The sequence below is a fragment of the Thermobia domestica genome, chromosome 10, assembly GCF_964235325.1.
Source record: "Thermobia domestica chromosome 10, izTheDome1.hap1.1, whole genome shotgun sequence".
In the NCBI taxonomy this organism is placed as follows: domain Eukaryota; kingdom Metazoa; phylum Arthropoda; class Insecta; order Zygentoma; family Lepismatidae; genus Thermobia; species Thermobia domestica.
The window spans coordinates 268376053-268398051 of NC_137463.1; the positions used below are offsets into that span (position 1 = coordinate 268376053).

General features: G+C 34.2%; 1 protein-coding gene across 1 annotated transcript in view; it reads left to right on the plus strand.

The window, feature by feature from the left end:
- The window catches only part of LOC145663209 (glutamyl aminopeptidase-like), a 99283-nt gene that overhangs the window by 28761 nt on the left and 48523 nt on the right, over window positions 1-21999 (plus strand). Inside the window, exons 9-14 of the mRNA XM_081729563.1 lie at window positions 633-712; window positions 4454-4729; window positions 7589-7702; window positions 15610-15718; window positions 18753-18933; window positions 19852-20179. Of these exons, the coding sequence (XP_081585689.1) occupies window positions 633-712; window positions 4454-4729; window positions 7589-7702; window positions 15610-15718; window positions 18753-18933; window positions 19852-20179 (1088 nt within the window). The remainder of the gene's footprint in view (window positions 1-632; window positions 713-4453; window positions 4730-7588; window positions 7703-15609; window positions 15719-18752; window positions 18934-19851; window positions 20180-21999) is intronic.

The window sequence follows — 21999 nt, forward strand, 5'->3', positions numbered from 1 at the left end:
GAAAGTTACATTTTAGTTGCAGTTTTTTGCGTTTTCATTTAACGTTCATTGATTTAAGACGTATGCAAACTTTCCGAATATAATACTCGAGACAACAGCTTGACTGTTTGTCATAATTAAATATTCTATTCTAAAGCAGTAGACTGTTGATTCATTCTACACATATGCACATCCCGATATAATTAAAAAAACATTGTGATTTTCGGTTATTATGATAAGACTATATGGCAATCAAATAGTAATCAGTTTAGTGTTTTATCTTGTAGTTAAAATTAAATTATTTACTGCAATTTTGAAGTAAACCTTGACCACTTGAACAAAAAATAGAATACTAGAATTACTGTGTGATGCCAATATCAGATGTAGTCAGGGAGCGTTTTGGTTCGGTTTTTCGGAGGGGAGGGGGGGGGGTTCTTGTCCCGTACTACAAGTAACCTAGTTGCGTCCCTGTATGTTTGATATTAACAATGATTTCCTCAGGAGAATTAAAAATAATTTTCTGTATGTTGAATTACCGTGCCCTTCGTTTCGTATCAGCATTGGTGTGAAAGCATTAAATCATTAACTTTGTAAGAGTAAAGTAAACCACAACAAAAATTAATTACTTTTCCTTTTGTTCCTTTTATTCATAGCAATACATCCTCGACTTGGTGACTCCAATTTATGAAACTTTGCAATGGAATGACGATGATTCAGAAGCACATTTAGACAGGTACAGTGTTAAACACCTATGATTTATTTATTTATTTATTTATTTTTGTTAAATAATATAGAGGGTGTTTCAAAACAACACCGACAACGTTTGGGAGGTAATTCCTCACACCAAGATAAAACAAAAAGTATAGACCAATCTGGGTGCACAAATGCTTCCTTTCGGAGTTATAGGCTGCTGAAAACATGAAAAAATGAACTTAAAAGGTCCACAGCTCCAATATTATGGAACCTACCGTAGTCGGGTCAAGATTTTACTTAAAAACTAATATGTGCGCTATCCAAAAATATATGTTTCAGAATCTTAAGGTGCTCACGCAACAATTTTTATAGAGGCAGTTTGGCTACAGGCATACAATTTGAAGTACTGACCAACTACCTCTATAAAGATTGTTGCGGAAGTACCGCAGGATTCTGAAACATAGATATTTGGATGAAACACATACTAGTTCCTAAATAAAGTGTTGACCCGCCTACGGTAGCTCCCATAGTATTAGAGCTATGGACCTTTAAAGTTCATTTTTTCATGTTTTTTGGCAGTCTATATCTCCGAAAGGAAGCATTTGTGCACCCAGGTTGGTCTATACTTTTTGTCTTATCTTGGTGTCAGGAATCACCTCCTAAACATTCTTTTGAAATACCTTGTATATATAAATGATATGCGTGTTGCGTAATATGTAGTAGGTAATAGTGTATTCATTAAAACAGACATTTGTAATGTAGGTAATATTAACGATGCTAATTGACTTTCATTGACATTGTGGACATGTACACTTTATCCATAGCAGCAATCTTGCAACTGAATGTTGAAGACATAGTTCAAGCACTACATGTAGGATGAGTCAAAATTATGTTCCTGGTTTCAACTTTTTTTTTTTTTTTTTTTTTTTTTTTTTTTTTTTTTTTTTGCTTTTGATAACACTATATAAACACTGATTACACACATTGATTGATCAATTCAAAAAGTTTCTTTCTAATATATTTTAAATGTTCAATGTGCAATCCTCAAATTACAAGACACACGCCCAGTCTATAATGAAATTTCTGCTGAACTCTTCGTAGCATGTCAGGGTCAATATCGGCCACAGTTGCAATGATGCGGTCACGGAATAGCAAGTGGGGACACAAATACTCAAAATTTTCCACGGAAATACCATTGAACTTGCAGCATGGCTTAGTCGTATTAAAATCAAGCACACAGAATGCTTTCTGCAGGTTTGTAGAAGTCATATTGCTCATTTCGACTAAGTTGCCTCCTGGTGGACATCTGCTAATTACGTCTCTGCAATAGAAAGAGAAAAAAAAAAAAACCTTTATGAGACTATATTCCAGAAACAGAAAATTATTGGCAAGAAAAGCTCATTACCGTTCGAATAATGAATAAACGAAATCGGGAACGTCATTTTGACTCACCCGGTATATATCACATAGATTCATAGGAGTGCCAGAAAGTTCAATATTCAGATCAATATACAATGCAATATGTAGATGAAAGATCAAGTATGAAGCATCACACACATTTCCATAACAAAAACCAACGTTTGTTAAAAAAAAAAAAAGATATAAATATTTTCTCTGATCAAAATGATTTGTAGTCCAAATGTCCAAATTAAATGATATTTGTGTTTCAGTCTTTAGGTCAAAAGAATAAACAGTGAAATTACGTACTGGAAATATGGTGTGCTGAAATATGCAATAATATTAATAATTAACACATACAATCAAGTGTTAACCAAAACTTTGAAGGGGCCAAGGTGGCTCAGTGGTAGACCATTCACCTTTGGTGCATGGGATCCTTGGTTCAATCCCAACTCTTGCCAAGTAAGCTTTGTGGTGAACAAACACCGTGTGCGTGGACTTTCTCGGGGTTCTCCCATGTCCTCCCACTTTCTTCATTCCACCATTTCATTCATTTCTCATCATCACCGTCTCCTTTAGAATAACCGGCATAATCGTGGGACGTAAAACTTAAATATTTCATTTCATTTCAAAACTATTGGTTGGTGTTTCAGTCTATTCAGAAATAAGTAAGAAATTAAGACATATATTCCGCACATAGAACATTAAAGTAGCACCACGTTCTTCTCCCGAAAAACGTTGAAAAATTCATATTACCTTATAAAAGCTTTTTCAGGGATGTTTCCTCTTCATCTGCAGTATACGATGTACTCTGTTGTAATAGTTGTATCTTGGTATAGTTAAGCTTAATATTAAAACTAGAATGAATAAACTCATTATGGTGCTTTTAAAAAATAAAATATATAAATTCTCTGTAATCATTTAAGATTACAAATCATGCCTTGCACAAATCAGAAATCTGCACTTTTTCAAAAACAAGAGGAAAATGAAAGTTCTCAATCTATTTAAGTTTAAAAACTCCAAAATTAAATCGACCAAAGAAATTATATAAAACAGGTATACTTTCGCTGAATAACTACAATTTATACAGTAAAAATAAATAGTGATTGGCAGTCCTGAATTAATAATATCCTCTTCACCAGTCATGACGTTTCTAAGATCGCTTATCAGGATCTTATAGCTTTTGACAATGCTAAACTGAACACCACTATTTACTATTTCATTCCTCAAATTAAAACATCGGCCATACTTCATGAACATAGCTGCCAAAATTAGCCGAAACATTGAAAAAATATAATAACACAATTTTATAAACAGACGATATAAGCTCTTTGACTCTTCTCTGAAATATAATAGATTTCTCTGTCTTTCGGCATATTTTGAAGCATTCTCTCGACATTCCTTGTTTCATTTTAATTCCCCTGATTTTTCCTGTTCTTCCCTGACTTTCAAGGTCAGTGTTAATAAATTTGGTATGATAAAACTTCAGTTTGGGGTAGGCACTATGTTTCAAAATTCATTGCAAATAGTTCAACGGTGTAGATGTGTATTGCAGACAATATATATATACCGTATATATATGTATATTAAGTTTTAAATTTAAGGTCTCTTGTTAGTTTGTCTGGCATTATCACCATTATTGATGTTATTAATAGGTATACCAGATCAAAATGACGATTTGCCTGAAGTATTAGCATATATGAGTGATAAGAATGTTGCGTATAATTGAATCATAATCAGAAAAAAAAAGAATGTCATAGTCGAGAATGATATAAATAGTCAAAATTGGGCAACTGTCATGACCAAGAAACGAAGGATTTTTAGGATTTTAAATTTCTGGACTGTCGGCATCTGTGGCCATGTTAGCCAGTCACGTTTGAGAGATGACGTCCCTTGGCGAGCACACTATCCGGGAAAAGGGGAGGAACAAAGGATTGGGGATGAAAGGAATCGGCCTGGGACCTATATGCTAGGTACCACCTCGGCATTTGCCTGGTGTGAATGAGAAAAACCAGGAAAACCTCATTCAAGGTGGCTGGCCTGAAAAAGCATTTTACACTTTTTTCGGCCGAGTGCCCTCACCGGAAGTCAAACTCGGGAAACGAATTCGAGCAGTGAGAGAGGGCCTGTTGCCCAGATGGTCGGAGCAAAAAAGTTGGGGAAATGTGAAAAATTTGTAAGAAAGAATAAAGTATAAAGGATTTGGATGTCTGTACATGTATTTCTGAGTAGTGAGAAGATGTATATGTAACGTAAAGTGTGAGATATCCCATTTAACCCTTCCTTTACGCAGCACCACACTAATACGATGTTTATGCTTCAGCTGCCACTGCCAAACTCCTCTTTTGTTAGCTAATTGTTCAAAATATTCATTTATTTGTAGATTGTTACGTGTGATTGTGATTGACTTAGCCTGCAGCTCTAATCACGATGGATGTCTCAAGAAAGCAGGAGAACTGTTCATCAACTGGCTCGAAACAAAAGAGAAACCAAAACCAAATTTAAGGTCGTTAGTTTATAAATACGGAATGAATTCTGTTGGCAACGAAACTCTTTGGAATGCAGCGTGGGATGAGTATGTGAAAGAGGAAAATGCACAGGAAAAGATCAAGTTGCAGCAAGGGTTGGCTTGGATTAAGGACACTCAAGTATTAAAGAGGTAAGACAGTTTGCATGAAATTTAAACAAGAAAATATCGTAGAATCTATACTTCTAAGTAAAACACCTTCAACAGAGGTAACTGAACAAGGACAAGAATCGCTCATTATAATGGTTTTTTCCCCCTGAAATTCTGTTTATCTTATTTTCAGAATTTATTACTGCTCTGTGTTTCTTTTCAGTTCTAAATGGCAATACACAAAATTATGTGTAACCTTTCGCTATTCAGAAAGCTGGTTAGAAACAATTCATCACTCCCATGTTTACAGAATAAGCCGCATAATAGAGCTGCCAGAAAACGTGTCGATGTTCTTCAGAGTTGGCTCTCGTGTGGGCTGTCACGTAATCGATGGGGTACACGACAGAAGATAGAAGATTCCAACAGCAGACATTTCCCCGTTCTCCCGAAGAACACCAGTGCAATCTGAACCGCCATGGGCTCCAAGCACAAAAATACTAAAGAATTGACAGATTTGCTCTCCCTTTTTTGTCTGGCATGGTTACCTTCTTATCGCAGAGGACGTCTTCTGGTAGCGGGAGAGACTGTAGCGCGAGGCGAATGGAAGACGATACTTTTTCGAAACAAGAACTGTTGCTGTTTCAGTCACAGTTACGTCCGTGTGTATTTTCACAAACGTGCAGATGAAAACGTCCAGCGTGTGTCCTCATTTGCTATATAGAAACACACTTAGATATTCTGCTATTGATGCAATTAGCTAGATATTCCACACATCTTTGGTCTTCATTCAGGACATATAATCAGTGCATCACACATTCGTAACGTTATTAAATCTGTCGTAGATCTTATCTAGAGACTTCGCTGGACATATGACTTGAGATCAGTCGTATTTCCGGACTATTCCAACTTCAGCTTATCGTACAGTAATGGCTGCATACACGTTAGACGTATTGTGCTGGCCACAATCTATTAGATGCATTATCAAGCATCATAGCGCCAGGTATGCTGGTGTGATGTGCCATTGGGTACGACCTCGGCTACAGGATTGAAGACAACTTCACCATCATCAGCTACATCAGGGAATTCTAGAGGTCAAGGTCATATCTTCTGTTCAGTGTACTCTGGACACCTGATTTTAGCAGGATTATACCCTTTTCATATATCATGGAACGTCCAAGCCTTCTTTAAGGTATGGTGAGTATCACTGCTTTCCTGATCTTCACGCCAGCCTAATTAAATATGCGAGGAATTCTAGTTAGTCGTTATCTTGCTCTCCAGTGTCCTCTAGCAGACAATATAGACGTATTGTGAACTTGCACACAAGAAACGTGGTAGGCGATTCTTCAAGAACAAATCCAACGCCTGTTTGATTCGATAGCCGCCATATTGATTTCAAGATTGGAAGTGCACAGTTCTGAAAGTGTAGTGATTTTTGCATAGTGATGTAATAACTGCATTGTATAAGCAATTTGCCGCCCCGTGCAATGGCATTCATTTTCCGCCTCTCTTTCTCCAGAAAGAACAAATCTTAAAAGCCACGATTTTAAGTATCCTATCCCATCATAAACAACGAATGGGGAGATCACTCGCACTCAGAAAGACCTAAACACTACAAATACAACCTCATTGTGTCTGCTTTTTCTTTTTTAAATAGTAATCAATTATATTAGTGAAAGATAAAGCAAACACACCTGCAGAGAAAAGATGGTAATTATTTTTATAGAATTCAATATCGAGCTTCAATCTCAATATATCAGTTTGCAAATCCAGTGCAACTAGCTCTTTTATCTCTATTTCTTGATTTTCCTTCTATATCTGTTAATCTTTTAAAACTTGTTTCTACCTTCAATGATAAGGAACCTTGTTTATGACAAAGACAAGACTAGTTTTCATATCAAAACTGTGATAACTAATTAAATGGAACAGGTGCTCGCTACTGTTCGAAAATTGAGTTCTTGTATTTGACAACAATCAAGCAATTCAAGCTGGGATTTGTTTGACCCATTTGCTTTAGCACTGTCCATATGACCTTAAACTAAGTATGATTTGTGAATGTAGTATTCAAATAAAAGGTCAGCTTAGTAAACTTAACTACCATCATCATGAAGTCTGTTTCCAACAAGAAATATTTATTTTAAATAATATAGTTATGACAGATTTTGTCGCCCCTTGAAACTTGCTGCTCCGTGCAAATGCATGTGTGGCACATATGGTAGAACTAGTCCTGTGTATAAATGTCATTCTTCTAACGTGTAGCTTACAATTTTCTTAAATAGCAGTGTATTCTTTTGTTTTTCCGACAGTCTGGGCACTAAATTGATTGCAAACCTAAAAGAAATATTTTGTATTTTGCCTTTCCAAAAGAATTATTCACGTCTGTGCCCAATAACATTTTTCCTTCGCAGTGCAGTAGCTTTTCCCTACATCACTACATAGTTTTTTAAATATATTTTTTTTAAGTATATAGACATTACGTTGTGTAATTGTATCTTTAATTCTCTGCCGTGTTTATTTAAATGTGCAGCACCTGTAAAATCCAACAAGTAATCTTAATTACGTTGTCCTCACTTGCATCTATCGCATTCAATGATATAAGGTAAACTTTTCTAAGAAAACGGCACAAAATCAATACCATTTAATTTCAAAATTTTTAAAACTTTTTTGGATTTTCTATACCTAATTGTTTTTCTTATAATATTGAAGTTGTACGAAGGTAATTTTGGACAGGCGATATATTCTATTAATCCAAATATAGTTCCAAGAAATAGTTTACATCAATTCTTCTTTTAAATAATATAAACCTGGTTTGAGCTTCAATTTGGTGAACATTATGCGAAATGAAATTTAAAAGTTATGTATTAAAGAGCCCTCAAAGCAAAATGTTATTATTATTGTTTCCAGGTACATAGAGTTTGCCAAGGATGAGAATTATGTCAAAGGCCAAGACTACTTCTCTGTGCTTCGTTACATTGCTGACAATCCATCAGGAACAGACATCGTGTGGGACTTTGTAAGGTAAGGAAACTGAGTCACCATTTTAATACTGTCAAGACCATAGATAATTATTAATTATTGGTTTAATTTGTTTAGTTTAATTGTAGTATGGTCTTGAGTTTCAGGAGACCTAATTTACTCTTGTTTATCTCTAAAGAGATATGTGCAAAGAATACAGTATGTGTATACTTCAAATTGTATGAATTCTAGTCTATCAACAAGAGCTTGTAATGTTATGTAATAAATTTGTTAACATCCACACTTTTCTTCGGACAATGAGGACATCAAGAAAGTGACATTGTTTCGTGTCATCATGATTGAATTGAGGTTATGAGAATTTGGTTGAATAAGATCTTTTTAGATCTGGGACGCACGTGGACGAAAATCGGCCCGAGTGCTGAAACCGTATTACTGGATCGTCAGCAGTTTGAGTTGTATAAAAAACCTTTTATTTTATTCAATGAGATCATTATCAGAGTAGCATTATCAGAGGATCACTGTCAGAGGATCAATATTAGAGAAGTTTCATTTAAAGTTCTACAATTCGTCAAGTTAAAACATTATTAACTTCAAATACTAAGAGAACAGTCTAAGAAGTTTCAACGTTAAAATACAACCGACTGCTGTTACTGGTATACGATCATTCAGTGCTTGGTTCAACAAATCATCAACAACAGGTATGTGTCACAACCAAATTCTGTGCTAACCCAATTCGTTATACATGAGTTACACATTAAATTACACTTTCTTAAGTCTTCATTACACAAACAACACTTTACACATAAATGATTACTAATTCTCTTAAAATACACATGTTTAAGTAGACATTGTTGTTATCATTTTAATAGGGCTCTGGTTGGCCCTCAATCAATGCAACCAGTGGTGGAGTATCCCCAAACTTACCTCTCATATAAATGCAAGTAGATATAGATTTGCTTCATGCAAATTAGATCAATCTGGGGAGCTCAGAGTGCTCTACATATTCAAGTTTTACTAAATTTTATCAAGAGCAACCCAGGTTGGCATGGTGCAGATGCTTAGGGTTTGATCTCAGTAAATATTAAGTTCCCACCCAACCCACCACCAAGGCATGGTGAAGTATGCTTAGGGTTAGATTCTCGGCGAAACTAGTTTATCATAAGATTATATAACCACCAAAGCATGATTGTTTACATCCCGCATTCTTGCTTGAGAGTTGCTAAACCCTCCCGCCCACCCTCGCGAAATGTGTAAACCGGTGATGAAGTTAAATAATAATAATAATGACTAATTTTTCCATTTGGTAACAATAATTATGTGTGTAGTTAATAAGTTAGAAGTAAACATAAGAATTCCTTATGAATTATTAAGAAATGGTTGTGTTATAAAAGTATATTTGCCTTATTACATGATTAATACAAAAGGTGTTTGTGTACAAGCTTATACGAAGGGTTTAGAATTATATAATGTGTGTATACATATTTTAAAATAGTTTAATGACGGAAAGACGAATTATAACTAGAGCACAGAAAGCATTAGAAGGTGTAGACGTAGGAGTCGATAAGTTAGTACGTTTATTAACACCACCGCGGGGACGCAAGAAGTTAAACGAGGACTGTGTAGTAGATCAGACAATAGGAACACCAAGTTTTAGACCGGGTCCAGTTTCAAATTTTCCAGGTAGTCCTGTATCGGTAAAAACGTTTGATTTCCCACGTGAAGTTGAAGAAATAAATCCAGATATAAAAGAAGAAAAACAAGTAAAAATAAATAAGGAACAGGAAGAACCTAAAATAGGATTAGAAAATAAAGATATGGCGACATCAGATAGAAGAGTAGCAATATTTACGGATATGAGTAGATTACCAAAGTTTGACTTAATAAAGGATCAAGACATAGTTGCGTTCTTTGATGAGTTCGATGACGCTTGCGAAATAGCAGGGTACGATGAAGACAAAAGGAAAACACTCCTAACCACAGTTTTCAAAGGTGTAGGTAGACAATGGGTAAAGCTATTTTTGAAAAGAAAAAATGTAGCTGACATTTCCTATAAAGATCTACAAAAGGATTTGATAGAAGAATTTACAAATTCTAATTTTAACCTAGATTTAGAAGACAGGATTAGAGACAGGTTACAGAGAGAAGATGAACCTGTGATAAATTTCGCGTATGATATTCTTACATTAGCAGATAGAATAGACGAGAAAATGAACGATACAAAGAAAATAGGATTAATAGCAGCAGGACTTTTGCCATATTTTATGGAAAAAGTAGGAACAAAAACTTTTGTATCATTAGAAGAATTCTTAGAAGAATTACAAAAAGTAGAGAAAAATAAGTGTAAAATAGAAAGGAGACAGAAGAGAGATAATAAAGATAGGAAAGTAACGGTGAAAGATTTATTAAAGAAAATGAAAGAACAAGTAGAAAGTGACGATAGTGACATAGAAATAGATAAGCTATTAATCAGAAAGAAAGAAGACAAAGAAATTAAGAAAGAGCCAATTAGTGTTGCGCAAATTTCAAAATTAGAAAAGAAAATTGAGGATTTACAAGTAGCATTAACGAATGCATCACAGTTCAATCATAATAAGGATCAAGGTCAGGAGTCAAACGGTAGTCAGGATCAAGGCCAAAATAGAGAACATAAGTCAGATCGAGGAAAAGGATTTAGAGGAAGAAATTTTAGAAATCAGAAATTTCGGGGAAACAATAGAAACTATGACAATAATCAGTCGTATAATGGCAAATATAATAATGGAAATAATAGAGGTCGTGGAAACAATTACAGATCTGGTAACGGAAGAGGACAAAGGAATTTCAGGAGAAATTGGCGCGGAAGAGGTTTTCAAAATAATTTCCCGAATAATTATCAATATAATCCGCAATTTCAGCATAATTTTCCGCCGCAATATTATCAACAGATACCAATGGTATCTCAACAACCTCCACAGTCTCAGTCTGCGGTACCAACAATGGTTCCACAACAACTAAATGGAGTGACATATTATAATCCAACTACTCAGTCTTTAAACTGAAACAAACTGTAAATGAACGAGGCACATTTACAGGTAATAGAGTTAGGAAGATTAGAGAAATAGTAGCCTCAATAGATTGTGACAATGAAATGGTATTTTTACCAGTTTACATAGCAAACCGAAGAATAAGATCGACAATTGATACGGGATCACAATTGTCAATAATAAGTGATAAATTATTACCGACAAACGCAATAGTCATTCCGGAGAAAACCCAAATTAGAGGCATCACGCAAAATTCATTGACAATTGATAAAGTAGCAATTGTTCAATTTACAATAAATGGTAGCAATTTTCACCATAGATTTAGAGTTATTAAGGATTTCCCTAATCAAATTTTAATTGGTAATGACTTTTTACACCCGCACAATTGTCAAATTCATTACGGCAAGAGACAGATTATTTTGCAAAGATTTGGTCGACCTCCAAACAAAAATAGGAATAATAATAATAATCCACTAAATGTTTCTGAAAGAATATCGCATATTCTAAGGGTATGCATGGTTCCGAAATTTGTTGTAGCAAAGAAAACATTTTTAGCTCCCAGAAGTAGAGTAATTGTTCCATTAAAATTGGTAAATTCGTGGACAAATCAAGAATATTTATTGGAACCTAATAGAGAAACGGAACAGAGGAAAAATATTTTTATTCCTAGGGCGCTATTAGCACCAAATCAAACGTTGTTGGAAATAGTAAATCCTACTCAGAAACGGGTATGGTTAACTCGTAATACAGAAATCGGAAAAGCAGAAGATTATGTTGAAGATCAGGAGTTGATAGATCAGGGTTTGACACAGCAATATTTCAAATTCATTTCCACCACCCCCCTCCCCTCTTACTCAAGCAAAATTAGACACTCTTAATTTCCTGTATACACTTAACTCTGAAAACAAAAATTTTACAAAAAGCACAGAAGTGACACACGATGAAAGCACTATGAGCACAGCACAAGCAAAGAAGTCGAGCCAGAACACCGTCCCCGAGCTGATTTCCACGCCCGAACTGGACTTAGTGGAGAAGTGTGTTTCGAGAAACACCCCGAAATATGTAAAATTTTACAATAACGTAATTCAAAGGGAACTTCTCCAGTTACAACACGGAAGTGCGATAATCCTGTGCAATATACGATTAATATAGTCCAGTTATTCTACAAAAAACGCTAAAAATCAGACTTTCGAGTAGCATGGAGTCTATAACGGAAGAAGCCCCATGTTGAAGTGACGCTTCCGAAGTATTTCATCATCCAGAGTGACCGGATGTGAACTAGTGTTGCTAAATATGATGAGAGTTAATGTAATTACAGGGGGACAATGAGCGAAAATAAACTAGTGTTTTCAGCCACCCTGTATAGCTTATTACATTCATTATAGTGAAGAATAATATGTACTATATTTTGTTTCTGTGTAGTGTACCTAGTTATGTTAAAAATAGAAGAAGAGGGAAAAGTGAAATTTTATTTCCCACTGTGTTCATTTGTGTCTAAACGTAGTGAAAAAATAAATGAGCTTTCTACTCTGGTGGAGTTATAGCATGAGATCCCTTAGTCAGCAGTAACTCAGTCAGACCACATCGGTACAAAGTGCAAAACCACACCTATGTTATCAGAGACTTTGTCGGATCTCTTGTTCTTCATTGCACTTCTTTTCCCTTTCATCAGCAAGGAGAAGAGTAACTGAGATATATACACATCTTTGTCTCTCTTGCATAAACTGCATTTCTTTCTTTCTTTTAAGAGGAAGAATTAACAGCAACAAGTGTGATATGTGTGAGTTATTGTTCGACGAACATAATACGACAAAGAATCAACAGATGGCTCAAGCTTATTCTTTAAAAGACTTGGTTTTAAATCAAATGAGAGAGCCATGGATGGAAAAGATGTTTCAATGCATTTAATAAACTGTTTATTTTTCAAAATATTATATGCTATATATATATATATATATATATATATATATATATATATATATATATATATATATATATATATATATACTAAATGTTATGTATTGGTTATTGGTTTCCAACCTTTTCACGCAGATACTTAGCAGTACTGCAAAATTTATGTAAATATAGTACCAAATATTTTTTTTTTAGAAATCAAGTAATGATTTGATTTTCATTGTAAATTTTATACAGTAAAATCTCAATATTTATACACTTTTGATAAATTTTGACTTAATTTTGAGGTTATGGGTTTTATCTTACGCAATATTGTATTTTAGTAACTTATTTTCAATTTATTAATACTGTTTTACATATATCTTAAAGATTTGATGTTTCATATATAGCTCTTGGCGTCCACTTGCGACGGCAAGCTGGAGTCTTGTCGGCGGGGGTGTCAAGACCATAGATAATTATTAATTATTGGTTTAATTTGTTTAGTTTAATTGTAGTATGGTCTTGAGTTTCAGGAGACCTAATTTACTCTTGTTTATCTCTAAAGAGATATGTGCAAAGAATACAGTATGTGTATACTTCAAATTGTATGAATTCTAGTCTATCAACAAGAGCTTGTAATGTTATGTAATAAATTTGTTAACATCCACACTTTTCTTCGGACAATGAGGACATCAAGAAAGTGACATTGTTTCGTGTCATCATGATTGAATTGAGGTTATGAGAATTTGGTTGAATAAGATCTTTTTAGATCTGGGACGCACGTGGACGAAAATCGGCCCGAGTGCTGAAACCGTATTACTGGATCGTCAGCAGTTTGAGTTGTATAAAAAACCTTTTATTTTATTCAATGAGATCATTATCAGAGTAGCATTATCAGAGGATCACTGTCAGAGGATCAATATTAGAGAAGTTTCATTTAAAGTTCTACAATTCGTCAAGTTAAAACATTATTAACTTCAAATACTAAGAGAACAGTCTAAGAAGTTTCAACGTTAAAATACAACCGACTGCTGTTACTGGTATACGATCATTCAGTGCTTGGTTCAACAAATCATCAACAACAGGTATGTGTCACAACCAAATTCTGTGCTAACCCAATTCGTTATACATGAGTTACACATTAAATTACACTTTCTTAAGTCTTCATTACACAAACAACACTTTACACATAAATGATTACTAATTCTCTTAAAATACACATGTTTAAGTAGACATTGTTGTTATCATTTTAATAGGGCTCTGGTTGGCCCTCAATCAATGCAACCAGTGGTGGAGTATCCCCAAACTTACCTCTCATATAAATGCAAGTAGATATAGATTTGCTTCATGCAAATTAGATCAATCTGGGGAGCTCAGAGTGCTCTACATATTCAAGTTTTACTAAATTTTATCAAGAGCAACCCAGGTTGGCAATACGAAGTCTGAACTTTATTAAAAAACATACCTAAAATGTCCCACTCACATTGTTAACGTCAATGGAATGAAATCGGATAGTATTCCAATAAAATATGTGGTTCCTCAAGGTTCTGTACTGGGACTGTTGTTTATATTGATGATAAATAATTTACCACTGAATATCTCAGGTGAATCCTTTCTTTATGCTGATGACACAACCTTGCTAAACACCAGCAATAATCTTACAGAGATAATGATATTGAATGAGGAAACCTTTATAAAAACCAAGGAATTGTTTAAGGCAAACGGATTTCTTCTTAATGAAAATAAAACTACTAGACAAATAATTTTATTGAATGAGTGTTCGTTAGCGTCACAGAATGTAAATTCTTGGTATCATTCTGGATTGGCAATTAACATGGAAAGCAGATGTAAAATATGTATGTGTAAAACTTTCGAGAATAATAAATTTAATACAAAATTTAAGAGATATAGTCCCTAACAACTACATAAGTTCAGCATATTATGCTTTTTTTTTTTTTCAAAGTACCATAGGATATGGAATATTATCTTGCTGTAACAGTAACTACATAAATAAGGTTCCACTACTACAAAAGAAAGTTACTAGAATAATCAGTGGTATATCATATAAAAAATACTGTGAACCTTTGTTCTGTAAGTTGAAAATTATGACTGTTGTCAATTTGTATATATATCAGAGCGTTCAAAAAGTTTCTATACACCTGAATTGTCACATATTCAAAGCAATGAGAAAATTATTTTACTCAAAATTTATTATATTTTATGGCATAAAAGCACTATGTACAGGGCGTAGCATATACACACACATTTTCACAGCAAATGTTGGAAATGTTCCCCATGAGCCTCCAAACATGCTTGCATACGATTCAGGTGTATAGAGACTTTTTGAACGCTCTGTATATAGATATAGATATAGATATAGATATAGATATAGATATAGATATAGATATAGATATAGATATAGATATAGATATAGATATAGATATAGATAGATATATATAAGGCTTTAGTATATGTAAAACAAAATATGTCAGATATGCAGCGTCAACTTTTCTAAATGTGATAAAGTCGTCAATTCCACTTATTTATTTATTTATTTATTTATTTATTTATTATTTAGTTACGTTTATAAATAACTGAGAAAACATGAAGTATGAGAACTTTTGGGTTTAAGCCATTTAACACCTACAAAATGCTATTAAGTGTTCAACATTATTTCCAAAATCTTGCATATACTTCAAAAAGAGACCCAACAATTAAGACGTAAATGTATACTGCTACTACTACGTATAATAATAATAATAATAATAATAATAATAATAATAATAATAATAATAATAATAATAATAATAATAATAATAATAATAATAATAATGCTAGTGGTAGTAGTAGTTGTTGTAGAAGTAGAGTAGTTGTATCGAGAGTTTAGAATCTATAAGAAGAAGACGGGAAAAGTTATTAGTTCATTTTAGAGATGCTACGTGTTGTCAATAATTTTTATTCAACCCTACATTTATTTATTTATTTATTTATTTATTTATTTATTTATTTATTTTTGCTTTCTTAAACTTAAAGGGAGCAGTGGGAGTACCTGGTAGGTCGATTTACGCTGGAAAACCGTTACCTGGGACTACTCATTCCGCAGATTACAGCAACGTTCTCAACGGAACAAAGGTTAAAACAAGTAAGTTTATAATTAATTCAAGGAACAAGTTCAAAGTCACAAAAATGATTGAATGTTGCAGAAGTTAAACGTATATTGAGTTGTGTAGAAATATCGAGTTATTCATAGATCAAGAATCTTTCTTTTATTTCTGTTATCCTTTTACCAAGTTTCTGTTTCATATTTTACGGATGCTTAAGTGTAAGGTTGCCAAACTTCTTACAGCTAAAAACAGGAATCCTCATTTCAAATACGTACTGGTATTTAATCAAAACGCTACAAGGAGATAAGCTCAACTTAATGCTAACAATGCCAAAGAGAAAGATAAGACAAATGAAGTCGTATGACGTTTTCACCAGTATTAACCTCAAAGCAAAGAGAGTACTATTCCTTTAAACACTCACTTAGGAAATTACTTGTAATTACTAATAAATACCTTTATTTTGATTTTTTAAAACTCGAACATACTACTCTATTTTAAAAATTCATTAGGACACATTTATCCAGAAGAAGAAAGTAGACATGTCCGAATAAAATATGACATATAATTCTGCAAAACTGTCTACATTTCGAAAAACTAGATTATCACATATATGTGTGTCGTGCCAGCAGATCACGCCTGACCAGAGCGATAATACTGGTGCAGTAATCTCAAAGATTAACGAGTTCTAATTTGATTTGATTTTCAGTTTAGGGTCTTTTTCAGCAACGAGACTATATAAAACGTGGACCTACAGCTTAACTTGGAATCCGAATCACATGAGCTCCAGTCGGGAATCGAACCCGGATATCCCATTCCTAAGGACGCTAACCACCCATTAAGCTACGAGGGAGATCTAAAGATAGGCCGGCCGCGCAGGTATATAGACAATATCTTTCCCAAATCCTCAGAATAGAAAGTTACGGGGGAACGCGGTGGACACTGCATTAATGAGACATCTTCTTGTCCTGTACGTCGTTTCCAGCTTCATGGTTAATTTCGATTCAGACCCATCGCACATTTTTATAACAATGAGCCAGATAATCGTTTTGTTGAAAGATCAATCATTACTGTCTCCACTGAACTGTAGCATCTGCCAGCTTTAAACATATTCACGCAATCTATTTTGTTGACGGTGGGTTCTTCAAACAGAAATGGCCAATACACCTTGTTTTTGAAATTACGCAGAAGACATTCATTTTAGCTGAGTTGGCTTCATGCTGATTGACTTCATGCGAATTTTCAGTGACCAGATGGGAACCTTATACCGATTTATCTTTCCAGAAAGATGGAAATATGCTTTGTGAATAAAGATGAGCAAGTCTGCGAAACCGGCAGTTTCACATCTCTATTCCATTTCAACGTAGAAGAATAATGTATTTATCACTATTGCTGATGCAAGAAAGCCTGAAAGGTTTACACATCAGTCTCTCGGAAGAATATGCCATACTTAAAGCGAGTTCTAGAGTTGCTCGTATAGTCTCTTGTGGGTATATTGTTAGGGCACGCGACTGTGGCGCAGGAGAATTGGGTTCCATTCCCATTGGGAAGTCAGGTGTTTCGGATCTCACTTCAAGCAGTAGGACCAAAGAGCCTCGCTGCTGAAAGAGGTGCTAAATTCCTATCAAATCAACTAACCAGCTTACTCGTATAGTAATTTACAGTAATTTCTCTAACGTAATTTACAGTTTTTTTTTTTTTTTTTTTTTTTAAATCCTGGACCAAGGACTTGTGTACAGACAACTTTCATCCCTGAATTTAATTTTGAATGCTGCCCCTCAACATTGTTGAAAAGAGGTGATGCATTCTGAGATTCTGCTCGAAATTGTCGTTTCATAATGGAAAAGATTGGGGAGTTTTTCTCTCCATAGCGTAAGAATAATCTTGATCCGTTCTATACTTTACTTATTGTGTCTTTTAAAAAAATGTTTTGTGTATTAATGAATAACACACTGAAAGTAGCATGTAAAGTTATAAATGTATATATATACATAGTTGAATGGCAAAACTGACATGGACGCACTCTATGAAAAAGTTAGGAAAACTGTAAACTTCGTTGTTCAGAAGGTGACAGCAAATGCTTGAAATTATTTGAAGCTCAGATTGATACTCTATTTTTGCAATGTTGACTTTGAGTTTGTCTGCAATGGCCTCTCGATGCATCTCATAAACGCTGGACTGCCTTTCTTCCGGCTTTCACTGATCCAGAACCACAAATGCTTCTAGACACAGCGAGTATGTGAACACCATCGTTGGAGTCATTGAGTGGAGAACTCGTGTTTTAGAAGGAGTCCAACTTCGACTTGTTCTACAGTGATAACCGCTATCGTGGTCGCATGATCTTCCAGCGTGTTGTCGAACGTCATAGAGCTCGAACGATAGGTATAATGTGTGGGCACCATTGGGCACAACACGTGATCTCGGTTGCTGGGCACTCAAGGTAACTTCTCCAGTGACCGTTATGTTAAAGAAGTTCCAACGGCTTAGGTACTACCCACCTTTCAGACAATCGGACGCATATTTCAGCACGACATTGCCCGATCACATATATATATCTCGAAATATGCAATTCTTCTTGGAGGAAGGGAGGGGGATATCGCTGGTTTTCTGTCCTGTCCTATCAAACATGTATGGGATAAGGTTTCTCGACACTTATAGGAACAGCAAGGAAGGCGGAACATATCGAACACTTATTTAATTCGATATTACGAAGTTTAGCGATTCTATTTGCGGCACATCGATACTTCACACCATAATGATTCACCGTGGTTATAGGTGTAAAGGTTTGAAATTGTAATCATTCCTGTATAGTAATGTAGTGGATATTTGGTATAAATTTCACATATCTTCTTTGATGTTGGAATATTCAGAAACAGCAACGTAATGTAGAACCTACCACAGTTTTAGCTCACAGGCCAGTACTGTAGATGCAAATTTAGATTGTGCATATTAGCATCCAAATTAGACTTCAACCAAGATGCACACGGAACTATACTTGAAGAATTTGTTAATATGTATGAGAAGAACTGAAAGTGTAAGGTTTAGAGAATAATAAATAATTATAATTTATTTCAGCTACAAGACTTTTTCGCTGCGAATACGGAAGCCGGAGCAGGAGCTTCATCGCGTAAGCAGGCAGAGGAACAAATCCGAAACAACATTCAGTGGTTGCAGAACCACCAAGGAATAATTGACGCTTGGTTGAAGAACCATTGGAGAATTAATTACAGACTTCCCACAGACACCGTACCACTAGGTATAATTAGGAGGTGGATGCTGTGTTTTTACTTTTCACTGTGCTTGTTTAGTTCAGATGATTAGGTCACTGTTAACGGTGCAGAAAACATGCGCCATCTTTGTTTTTAAATCTTACCTTCTATGAGGAAGTATTTTTCTCTTTTCTTTGAAATGAAATGTCTCTTACTTCGTGAAAATTACATTTTGTTATACAGGGTGGCCCAAAAGTAGGTATACAGTGGCACCTAAATTTTAATTTTAATCACAATTTTCATTCACACAAGTTTTCGAAGTGCCCTCCATCAACACTGCAACATTATTAAGTCTACCCAGAAGGCTGCGGCACACATTACGAAACAAACTTCAAGTTCAATTTACGCATTGAGCATTGTAACGACGTTCTAGATATGAAAACCTTTTTTGGGCTGTTGACAAATGTCAGTGCAACTTTCACTTTATTATCCTCTGTCATTGCGGTCTTGAGGCATTCGGTGTATTAACCACTAAATCTGTTTTTTCTTAATTGCATTTTTAAATTTGCACTTTTTAATTGATGCGATAAATTGTAAAACGTGCTGACTCAGAGCGTTAAATTCGTTTCTTGATGAGGTATGAACATGGTGAGTATTTTCACTTTTCCCATAGTCTTTAATAATCCATTTTCTTCAATCTTTATTCAAGTTAACATCCATCGTTCGAGGAATCAAGGTAGCTGAAAAGAAAACGAGAAAAGAAATTATAAACAAGTTATGGCAGTACTACGACTTTATACCTACTTTTGGGTCACCCTGTATAATATAAATAATTTTGATATTTCATAATACAATTTAATCTTAATAACTGACGACGAACGTCTCAGTCCGTATGTCACACTAATTCTAATTGCAGTGTCATACTCGTCGATTTGATATACTAAGTCTTTTATTTTCATTGACAGAATACGCGATATACTTGCACCCTGACATCGAAGCTGGAAGCTTTAAAGGAAGTGTGGACATTTCTTTGGATGTGAGAAGTCAGAGATCATTCCTCGCCGTCCATGCAAAAGATCTAAGAATATCAGGAAGCAGACTGACTAATGAGAATGGAGAAATAGCCATCAGCTCACGCGAATACCCAAAACACGAGTTCCAAATTGTCAAACCAAAATCGAAGATCATTTCACCTGGAAAATATACTTTACACTTTGAATTTAGCGGAAACCTCACTGGTCGAATTGTCAGCATCTACAGAAGCGAATACAAGGATGAAAATGGAAACACAAGGTATTATCTGTCCTTTCTTAGCATCTGTGTTACAATAGGTTACGGGTTTCTTAAATGTTCGTTGCATAAAACATGTAGAAATTTTAAATAAAGTTACTTAGACCAATAATATAAACAAAGAACAGTCCTTACTGAAAAGAGCACGTTGATGACATTTACACAATATTGTAAGCATTAAATAACAAATATTTTTATCACATATATTCGACCAAGCATTAGTATTGTGAGCATTAAATAACAAATATTTTTATCACATGTATTCAACCAAGCATTAAATAACAAACATTTTTATCATATATATTCGACCAAGCATTAGTATTGTGAGCATTAAATAATAAATATTTTTATCATATATATTCGACCAAGCATTAGTATTGTAAGCATTAAATAACAAATATTTTTATCACATATATTCGACCAAGCATTAGTATTGTAAGCATTAAATAACAAATATTTTTATCACATATATTCGACCAAGCATTAGTATTGTAAGCATTAAATAACAAATATTTTTATCACATATAATCGACCAAGCATTAGTATTGTAAGCATTAAATAACAAATATTTTTATCACATATATTCGACCAAGCATTAGTATTGTAAGCATTAAATAACAAATATTTTTATCACATATATTCGACCAAGCATTAGTATTGTGAGCATTAAATAACAAATATTTTTATCACATGTATTCAACCAAGCATTAAATAACAAACATTTTTATCATATATATTCGACCAAGCATTAGTATTGTGAGCATTAAATAATAAATATTTTTATCATATATATTCGACCAAGCATTAGTATTGTAAGCATTAAATAACAAATATTTTTATCACATATATTCGACCAAGCATTAGTATTGTAAGCATTAAATAACAAATATTTTTATCACATATATTCGACCAAGCATTAGTATTGTAAGCATTAAATAACAAATATTTTTATCACATATAATCGACCAAGCATTAGTATTGTAAGCATTAAATAACAAATATTTTTATCACATATATTCGACCAAGCATTAGTATTGTAAGCATTAAATAACAAATATTTTTATCACATATATTCGACCAAGCATTAGTATTGTAAGCGTTAAATAACACATATTTTTATCACATGTATTCAACCAAGCATTAAATAACAAATATTTTTATCATATATATTCGACCGAGCATTAGTACGCACAAACTATCAGTGTTTCAGATAAAACGTCCAGCGCATATATATCAGAAACGGTTGGAGACAAAAGGGTGAGACGAAAAATGGGATAGGAAATGTCAGAAGGTGCATCAAATGGTGTGCTGTGCTTGTCCTGCAAGGTTCCCTATCATATGGTCCCGGGGATCACCCGAAAACTGTAAATACAGTGAAACCTCTGAATAACAGACACCAATGGGACATGAATTTTTGTCCGTTACTGAAGGGTATCCGTTACAGAGAGGTTACAGAAATTAATTTTTCACAACTGTAATTGTATGTAGTAATATACAGTAAGTACATGAGCGTAAATATGTAAAATTCAATATGAAAATACTCATTATTTAACAGAAGAGAATTTCTCCTTCATCCCTTCGCGTAATTCAAATATGTACTAAATAATTATTACTGGGGGATATATTAATATATTCGTATACTGCAATCGCCTAAACTCTTTTGTTTAGCGAAAAAGTCATGCTTTTTCCTCTACAAGGGTAATAAAACTTATTAGCAAGTGTCCTCTGAGAACCCTCAGTACGGTTGCGGAAGGAACGTGTGTGTTTGTGTACTGGCGCGGTATCTTCGTTGGCGAAATGGATGAAAAGGCAAGTTATTGGTA